Raw genomic sequence first — 10272 nt, 5'->3', positions numbered from 1 at the left:
GGTAAGGATGGAATCACAATTTTATGGGAGGATGTGCTTTTTAATTGTTTTATATTTTTATGATTTGCTTTACTCCTCAAAATTAGCATGTATATTTCTAAATTTCAGAAAAAATCAAGATAACACTTAAAAACTGTATATTTCCTTGATATAGTAAATGAGATTCAGAACTGGTAATGATAAAATGTTAGTTGAAAAAGGGTCAGGGTATAAAATATATATACAAGAAGATTATGATTTTCGTAAAATATAATTAATGCAAAGATCAGAGTTGGCCATAGTTCTCTATTGTGGTTTCTAAATTTTCTTTTTAAAATATATTTCTTAATTTTCCAAATGAGTAGTAAAAGAGAGAAAGAAAGGGCAAAAGAGAGGCTCTTACAGTTGGGTTGGATTTTCAATATGCTGGGTACTTCTGATGTGTGTTTATTAGGACTCTTCCACTTCTGGTGATAATCAAATACCTGTTTTTCAAATAACAATGTCTCATCTTTATAGGGAACAAGTCATATAATGAAACAACCATTTGAAGGCTTTGAAATTTAAAACTGTGAATTCTACAAGGATATATAAGTAGTGCTTTTTGTTGCATTCTTTTCCCACCCTACTGGAGAATTTAGTCTTAAAATGAAAGGAGTAAAACAAGAAATGACATGCAGATTCCTGACATTCTTTCTGAACCAGGATGATTTTTAACTCTTAATGTGAATTGTTCCCTCAAATATATATAATGACTCTCTTCTTTCATTTATTATTTGGTGCCTTCCAGACCTTAAACAAATAAAATGCTGAGTACTTTCTTCCAATTCCTCTTTTTAAAAATGTGATTATGTGACTTGTAAATAAATCTGTTATCCTGGAGAATATTGATATATGTGACACAGAGCAAATCATGTGAAGTTTTTTCTTCTCTTTTTTATTCTTTGTAAAAAACAGGATAATAAAAAAAGAAAAGTTGATTAGGTTTAAATTAAATTAATAAACATTTTAAACATTCATGAAGGTCTTTGAAACTTACAGGCCTATATTATCATTTATTATTGATATTATCCTGTTATTAAAATATACTTTTGCCATCTTCCAAAACATAGTCAATTTTAGTCATTATGAATTCTCTGAATGACTAAACATAGAACAAATCCCTTTGGGACTTGTACGATATTTTAACTTCACATTTGTTGCCTTAGATGGAAATGAAACACTGATAGTTATGATTTGGAGAAATATTTAACTCTTTAATACAAGGTTTATTGGCCTCTGGTACATTCCAAGTGTGAAATTGTTTTTGTGTAGTATAATGTTTACATAAGTGACTTCGAAAGCTGATACAGTAAATATTAACAATTGTAAGTAAATCACAAAATTGACTTATTTTTTCCTTACATCGTGAATAGATACAGTAAGGGAAGTACTATGGATGTGTTATTATGTCAGCTTTTTAAAATGACTATTGGATCAAATGAAAGTGATGCTAATTGATTCTGTTGTATATCTAAACTAGTACCTAACTAGCAAGGGTAAAATAAAAACCCTTATAGAGGGTTGTTCTCTGGATTTTGGTTTGTCAGTACTGACAGCTGTAACAATAATTTAGAAAAAAAGACTATGAAAAAGACTAAGGGTTTTTATGGATTTTGTGTGTATGCGCATGTGTGTGTCCATGTGGTATATGTGTGTGGCAAGTCTGGTGTGTGTGTTTTTTTTTGTGTGTGTGTATGTTTTCTCGTTGTGCTGGATCTGGTTTGTGGGATTGGGTTACCTTGAACAGTTCTGAATGTTCAGGTTAATTTTAGAGAAAAGGAACAAAGTAATAATAGCTCTCAAAGTCATTACACTTTTTTCTTCTCTATTCCCATTGTGAGGCTTGTTTTTCCACCTGAAATAATCAAGGTTATAAGCAATAAGAAAATAATAAGGAAATACATCTTATTAGATAACATGCAAATTAGTCTCGGTACTACATCGTTTTTGAAAACATACTAGGAAAACAATATTCTCTATGTAATTGTTAGAAAAAATAGTTATATCTTATGACAACGTTGTTAAGTGGAAGGAAGTTCTAGGCACATTACATATATATTAAATTAATAATTGAATACAGAATACCAGCTTGTTAACACATATTATTCCTAATTCATAGATGAAGAAAGTGAGTACTAAAAGCAGGATTCATATTAATCCATCTGCTCTGAGGACCATGTTTCTTTTCTTGCCTTGTATCAAGTTGTCTTTGCAGGAGTGACTGGGAAGAGAGTCTATTATAAATGTTAGTAATTAGCCTTTGAGATTGTTTCTTTTTTGTGAAGCAGAATTAACCTTTTTGTTTGACTTTTATAACATGCATTGCCACATCACTTCAGGTTTCCTTCACTGAGCTCACATTTCTCAGGCCAACCTGTTTGTTCTCAGGAAGCAATGCATTCTGACGAGGGCTGCTTTAGTTTAGACGCCTGGCTGTACTCAGGGCCTAGCAGGCATGTATTAAATTATGGTTTTATGGCAAGACCTCTGGAAGAAACTTAAGTTGGAATTCCCTGTTCTCCACCTAATTGTGGGCTGGTGCACGTTACCTAAACCTTCCAGATTTCTGTGTCTTCATCTCTAAAACTGAGGTTGGATGGAATCAATAGTTTACAATCCATGTCCTATGCCTATGGGGTCACTTAAAGGCAGCTATAGGTGTCAATGGGAGTACATGACCTGGCATTGTTCCAGGCCTCCTATCATCCATGCTTCAACCACACAAAAGCTCTCTGTGTGCATGTGTTCACATGTGTGCATGTGTGCACATGTGTGTGCATGTGTACTCACTCTACCTCTCTCTGTTTGCCCTGATTCTAGATGCCATTCTGTTTGAACAGAGTTCTATATCTAAAAATAGTTGAAAAAAAAAACATGAAAAGTAGGTCTTCTAGTTGGGATGAAGGAAAATAGTTTCCTTCGAGTTCTAACTTTCCATGAGTGTATACAAGTAGTTTTAAAGATAGAGAATTTCACTATCTTTAATTTAACTAAAGTTTAAGGTTTAAAATTTGCTGCAAACTATTTTAAAATTATGTATTTTTTTCAGGAATAACCCCAAAGAGAAAAATCAATGTCAAAATCTTTGATTATTTTGAAATGGAAAACTATGAGACAAACTTCATAGTGTCTATGCTTTTTCAGTAGAATATCTATAATTATATTCCTTTTGATTCCAGTTTTGTAAAATATTTATTCTTTTTCTTCTTTGGAGGTAAGTGTAAGACAGTATTCACAACCAAAAGACACTAGAATATACCTCACAGCAGAAAAGTAGCACTCCTTTACGACACCATGAGTTTCATTATTTTCCATCTGTTCTTTTTCTCTTGGAAGTTTATCACGTCATTGAAAGAACACATCTCTGTTTCCTGTTTCTTTTTCTTTGTGATAGCCTGTGAATATGGAGACTGGGCATTAGAGAAAGAAGACAAATGTTTGATTACAAAGTCTGCTTTTGTTGAGTTCCTTTTATTCCATATTTTTTTGAAACATTTTCAGTAAGGGTTCAATGTGCAGTAATTAAGCAATTGCTGCACATTTCAATGCTGTTCATATAATGATGGGCTACCCAGAAAGGTCATAACTTCAAGACTGTCACTCTAGCAGTTCTGTCCAGCAGAACTTTCTGTGATGATGGGAATGATCTCTATTTCTGCTGAGCAGTACAGTAGCCACCAACCACAGGCGGCCTCTGAACACTTGAAAGGTACCTAGTGTGACTCATGAGATAAATTTTGAAAGTTAATTAAGGTAGTTAAACTCAAATCATCAAATATGACTATGGCTACCCTATTGGACAGTGTAGGTCTAGAGAAGCAATGAAATTTTTAGTTTAGAAATTCTATAAATAGTGCTATCTACAGGAGTAAAAGGTATTAAAATTTTTTTTAAATTATTGGCTCCTTTATGATCAAAATAGAATATAGCTTTTTACACTTTTAAGGTTGTTTTGATGAAAAGTTTCTTTAGTACCTGGCACATAAAAAAGTCAATACATGATTGGATGGTATTAATAGGTTCTCCCTCACCTCCATCCCAGGTCTCCCCAACAAATATATCCCGCTTTTAAGGTTACTTGAACAATTTTGCCCTAGAATTGAAGATTGGTAGACCCACATTTCACAGCTCTCCTGGTCTTTCCAGGAGTTAAGAGCTAGGTGGCCTCTCTCTTAGGGTGTTTGCTGTTGTTTCTCTGCTGACTTTCTATGCTTCAATGCTCAGCACCACCTTCAGCCACTCCTATGGTTTCCAGACTTCCAGCCTTTCTACACTCCGCTCTGAGCCCTGGCTTCTCCCCCAACAACACACTTAGGGCTTTCCCTGTCTGTGGTCATCTGGACCACTCTGTAGTGTGCTGATATGACCTTGTTTAGGACCCAGCATTCAGTTATGGCTCCTAAAATGGGCATCACCACACTACAGTGTGATTGACTCCAGGGATCAGAGTCATGCCACGTGACACAACTGAAGGGACTGAGAAGGCATCACTTAGAGAATGTTATTATATAGATACTATTTATAAAACATACAGTTATATTGTGCTAGGCACTGGGCTGAATGCTTTTAATTCTCATTTGACCCTCATAGCAATCGCATATTCTATTTTTACACATTTTAGACATTTGCTAGGCTCAGAGAGGTTAAGTGACTTTCCCAAAGTCAAACAGTTAGGGAGCGGCACATCTATAATTCCTATTTATACTCTTTGGTTCTAAAGCAACATAATTCTTTACAGAACAGGGAGAGATCTTTAAAACCAGTGCAGAGGGCAAATCTTAAAGGAACTGGATTTTAGGTGACTATAAAAATAATTTAAAAAAGGGTTTCTAATAATTCAAGTTCTTCACCATCACCCATCTGTGAAGAACACTGTGTCTCTCATTTTCTCATTAGCAGCTCACAAGCCAAGGACTAATGTTGGCTGATCAGAAACACCATAAAGGGTATTCTGGAATAAGTAGAACTCTCTAGGCCTTTCCAATTCAAACTTCTTTTGAATAACATTTTCTCTCTTGAGGACACTTATTGCCAGTTTACTCCCATATGACTACTTTTTAACTTTTCATGCAATTCATAAAGACCTTTTTTTTTTCTGTGTAAAACCAGAATGTAATTTATTCATTATTCAAATTGGCATAAGCAGGATATGCTCTCCCTGTTGACAAACCTGTATAGGAATCCACATCACGTTTTACAGGGGAATCAAGTATTGCCGGGATCATGGAACCTCAAAGAGGATTGCAAAAAGTATTTTATGTATTTGGCAAACTTTGATTTTTTTAGGTATTAATGATCAGAGAAATAACAGACAAGAGAGGAAGAATAGAATATCATGAGATTTCGAGTTAAGTAATGATCCCTTAAATAATCGAGAGTATGTTATTATCATTTTAATATAACCCTTAGAATTATACTGTGACCCTTAATAATTTCTGATATGCCAGGTGAGAAATAGCATTTTTTTTATAAGCATATTTTCTCTGTTTTGAGGGAAAATGCACTAAATATCCTGAAGTCCAAGTTCTGATTTTTGTGTTTTCAAAAAGTGTGTTGAGCTTCTCTGATGAGACTACAAGCTCTGTTGGGTTTATCATTGAGGATGACTTTATGGGAAACTATAGTTAGGCAGAGGTGCCTCAGACACCCTAGGCTCAGTTGGAAGTTGCTCTGTCCAGCAGAGGCTTTGTGACCACGGTGGAACAAACTTTTATCCAGGACATTTCATTATGTCTGGGGGAAGGAAGGTGGCTGCCTCTTTAGTGGAGAACAGCAATTAGACCTTCTTCCCTCATGCCTTTTATTGAGGAGGATACACATGAGAGATACAAGGTCAAGATCCATGAATCATCAATAGTTTGGAGGCATTAGGATTACAGTTGACAGTAACAGATTACATGTACGAGTACAGAGGGTACAGTGACCAGTCTGTGTCAGGGTCTATCAAACATCTTGATGCCACACTGGCAGTAGGTGCAAGGTTTCATACATTTCTTGCTAGAGATTGTTTATGTTACATTAATGCTAAAGAAAGTAGAGCAAGTTCTAAAGTATAATAAGCATTCTTTAAATCCAATTCCCACGGAAACCCTCTGAGTGGTTTTCAGTCATGTTCCACACACAGCCTTGTGTTGAGACTTAACGACAAGCATGGCCGGGATGCCGATAGCAGTCATGCTCAGGCTGGGGCTATATTTCCCTAAACCATGAGGAGCAGTTCCCTACACTATAGAATTAGAGACCCAAATTAATCCTGTGAGAACATTTGGGATTTTCTTTGGGAAAAAGTAAACAATGTATGTTTTCTTTTGAAAATTTATTTGCCCATCCTACAGTCATCCTCACCTACTCCTGGTTGTGGCACCCCTTCCACACCCAACTCACAAAACTTATGCCAGTGATTGGAAGAGAATGCATACATAATCCAAGGGGGCCTAACATCTACAGATGCTTCCATGGAGACTGTAAATTGCGGTTATGGAGAAAGTTTATATTCTTGAAATGATTATCATGCATGATAGGCTTTAGAGAAGAAATACTACATGAAAAGATAATGTGGCATATAGGAAGTCAAAACTGGGCTAGAGAGAACTGAAAGGAGTTAGTGATAGGAGCAGGTGGAATCTGTATTTCAGAGACCTGGGATGGTGGGGTAGGTTAAGGAAGTGAAACAAGCTGGGGTTTCTAGCCTGGGAGTCTGGAGGGAAGGTTCCACTTCAAGTATGAGTCTAGAAGAATTCTGGGCAAGGTAAAGAATGCAAACAGAAAATGGTGCTTGGGGAATGCCGAATGGTCTGGTTTGCAGCCGAGTTCAAGGGGAGAAAGCAAAGTTAACAAATAAAGGTAAGTCTGGGGTTCTATGTGAAGACCCTTATGTAACAGAGTGAACAGTTTGTAATCAGCTTGTGTGGGGATGGTATTCTACCTCGTGTCCACTAAGGAGGTTGGTATTTTTCATGAACTCTTCCATATATTTCTGGGTAAGATCCTTGATCTATTTATTTGGACTCATAGCACTAATGCTAAACAGATTCTAGATCTTTTTAATATGTTGATTGTTGACTGTATATAAATCATTGTAACCAAAAAGATCCCTTTATATGTCCTGATATATATTTATGGTACTAATATTATGTAATATATATGAGAAAAAATGCTTCACGCATTATATGTTATTGTGTATATGATTTCTGAGTTGTTTTAAGAGTACATTTGCTTAAAGTAGATTTTAAAAATATCTACTTTCTACATAATTTCAACTTGAGCAGATAATTAACATGTGGCCAAATCCAGACCCCCTTTTCAGAGACTAAGTTAAGCACAGAAACTTGGAACGGTTTGGCCTTCAGCAGTCATTTCCCTTCCTTCCTTCCCCTTTATTTTACCGATGAGGACACCAGGCTCAATGCAAAGTCACACAAAACCTGCGGCAGTAATAGGAACAACAGAAGGACACTTCACAATGAAAACATTTCCTCTGCAGCACCTGGCCATTTTTTTCTTAAGTTGTAACCCAGCTCCTAACAGTTTGGTCAGTGGACAACTTGGTGGTCCATAAGTAGTCCTATATTATATAGTGACAGCAGATTCTATGTTTGGGAGGTATTTCTCAAGCTAAAATACAGTGAACCCCACTAACAATTACAGCAAGCACCAGGGCTCTCCTGCATGCGTGCTATTTCCGTACTTGTTACTCTGGGCCCTTTCCTGGGGAAGAGGATGGTCTGATTGATCTCCTAAACCCAAGCACGTGTCATGTGCCCAAGGATAAGGGGAGAAATGTTGGGACATTCAGGCACTCGAGGGACTTTTGGAAAAGCAGCATCCTGAAAAGTGAGTTTTCTAGATTCTGACCTGTATTAATTTATTTTGAATCAAAGGCAGATTTTGCCCTTCCCCTGAGCTCTGGAATTTTCCCTCCCAAGGTCCCTGAAAACACCTTAGAAAGATGACTAAGTGTAAACGAGGCCACGGAGCGGCTGCTCTTCCTTTGGGAGCCCTCGCTGTTACATGCTCTCGCTCCTCCTGCTGACCCCGCCAGTCCCCAGCCCCCACGCTGCTCAGTGAAGCCCTCAGCCCCTGCAGCTGGAAGGGGCGGAACTGAAAAGCCGCGGAACCCAAGGCCAGGGAGCCCGGCGAGCGGAGGGAGGAGAAGCTGAGGGACCGGCAGGCCTAGTTTCGCGGAGGTGGCGGCTACTGCGAGGGGATGGAACCTTTGCGGGTTCTGGAGCTTTACAGCGGCGTTGGAGGCATGCACCAGGCGCTAAGAGGTGAGAGTGCCCAGAGAGCCCCTCCACTTATTCCCCCGACCGCGCCTCTCCGAGCCCAGGCTCCAGGGAGGGGCGGAGCGGCGGGACGCTAGGGGCGGAGACCGCGGTAGGGGGGAACTTGGTTGTCCTGGAAACTGCTCCAGCGTGTCACCTCCTTCAGCTGCTTCTGGCCGAGACTCCGTCTTCCCGTCCGGGACAGTGTTCCTAAGGGCAGCTACGGCGCCTTAGAGGACTCAGTTTGTGAGTCCTGATCCGCAAGGCTAGGCTACAAAGGCAAACTAAAATGGTACCCACAGAGTGGGAGGGGCGAGGCCCCTGGCTAGTGGGAACCCCCTATTCCTAGTGCGGCTGTCACCGAGAGGCGTGGCGAGTCGGTCCCTGCTCCTCGAGGAGGTCACTGTGGGGGAGGGGAGGTCGCTGAGCAGGTCCTGTCTGGTGACGCGTGGCTCTTCAAAGGGATAGTAACTACAATTCAAGGTATAACTTAGTGAACACTAGGAACTGTAGGGGAAGCATAAAGGTCGTTTCTGATCACTTAAAAGACTTGCTACATTGTCTATATACATTTAGGTGTGGGAAGAGTTGAGTTCAAGCTTAGTTGCAGTGTGACCTTGGAATAGTTCTTTCACATTTTTGAACATGTTTCCTGGTTTTAAAACGTGAAAAGTAATTCTTTCACTAAAGGATTTTTATGAGGAGTGTTAAGACAAGGCGCATGAAGTGTTTAATAATGCCTGAGGGTACATTGTAGCCACTCAAAATATTATAAATTGCTCTTATCACTATTACTTCTATGTACCTTTCCCATTTTGACATTTTACATTTTTTTGGTGCTTAGTTGGAACTAACTCTTTTTTTTGTTTTTCGTGATACTCAAAAGATAAGGATTTAAGGATTGAGTGAGGTCCTGTTCGGTGCCAGCTACTGTGTAGGCACCGGAGATACAGTGACATACAGACTTTGAATGTGAATATTTATACTTAAATTACCATGACAACCACAAAACTGAAACTTCTCTGCTTCCTCATTTAGTACAAAGGGTAACAAGAGGTTGATACTGTAAGATACTGAGGCGGAGGTACCTCACACACCCTAGGCTAGGTTGGAAGTCACTCTGCCTAGCAGAGGCTTCTGACCACAGCGGAACAAACTCTTACCTAGGATACTTTATTATGTCCGATGAAATAACTTTTACCCAGGACACTTTATTATGTCTGGGGGAAGGAAACTGACTGCCTCTTTAGCGGAGAACAGCAATTGGACCTTCTTCCCTTATGCCTTTTATTGAGGATACACATGAGAGATACAAGATCAAGATCCATGAATCATCAATAGTTTGGAGGCGTTAGGGTTACAGTTGACAGTAACAGATTACATGTACTGGCACAGAGGGTACAGTGACCAGTCTGTGTCAGGATCTATCAAACATCCTGATGCCACACTGGCAGTAGGTGCAAGGTTTCATACATTTCTTGCTAGAGATTGTTTATGTTATGTTAAAAGATAAGCAGAGCAAGTTCTTTAAATCCAGTTCCCATGGGAACCCTCTGAGTGGTTTTCGGTTATGTCTCCCATGCAGCCTTATGTTGAGACTTAAAGACAAGCACAACCGGGACGCCGGCAGCAGTCATGCTCAGGCCGGGGCTACAATTCCCTAAACCACGAGGAGCGGTTCCCTACAAAATACAGACAATGTGTAATGAGTTGAGCATGTAAGTTTTCTGAGAATATGTATTGAGTTTTGATTCCAGACTAGATTATTGTTAAATTTTTATTAGCAATTATTTGCTAGCTCTCTATGTTCAGTTGTCATATCATAAATTACTAGCATAAAAACAAAACTTTAGTACTATTTGCTTCCTTAGTTAATTTTATAAGATTGTACAATGTCAGCATTTTCCCTATATAGTGAACTGTGATCTTAAATGTTGCTTAGTACCATAAGCTATAATTTAGCCAATCCTGAAGTGTTGAATATTAG

The 10272-nt window shown here is 38.6% G+C and overlaps 1 protein-coding gene and 1 long non-coding RNA gene across 2 annotated transcripts in view; one reads left to right on the top strand and one right to left on the bottom strand.

Moving 5' to 3' along the window:
• Window positions 1-1486: 1486 nt before the first annotated feature.
• On the bottom strand, window positions 1487-8569 carry LOC150019650 (uncharacterized). Its single transcript, XR_016509280.1, has 3 exons — window positions 8443-8569; window positions 3281-3416; window positions 1487-1876 (listed from the first exon to the last, which is right to left on the bottom strand). It is a non-coding gene; the product is annotated as an uncharacterized LOC150019650 (long non-coding RNA).
• The window catches only part of TRDMT1 (tRNA aspartic acid methyltransferase 1), a 55556-nt gene continuing 53259 nt past the window's right edge, over window positions 7976-10272 (top strand). Inside the window, exon 1 of the mRNA XM_090268021.1 lies at window positions 7976-8291. Within this exon, the coding sequence (XP_090124147.1) occupies window positions 8228-8291 (64 nt within the window). The 5' untranslated portion in view covers window positions 7976-8227. The remainder of the gene's footprint in view (window positions 8292-10272) is intronic.

Source organism: Furipterus horrens, unplaced genomic scaffold, assembly GCF_987537825.1.
Source record: "Furipterus horrens unplaced genomic scaffold, mFurHor1.1.pri manual_scaffold_2, whole genome shotgun sequence".
NCBI lineage: Eukaryota > Metazoa > Chordata > Mammalia > Chiroptera > Furipteridae > Furipterus > Furipterus horrens.
The sequence above is the reverse complement of the archived record's forward strand: the minus strand, read 5'-3'. Positions and strand labels throughout refer to the sequence as shown.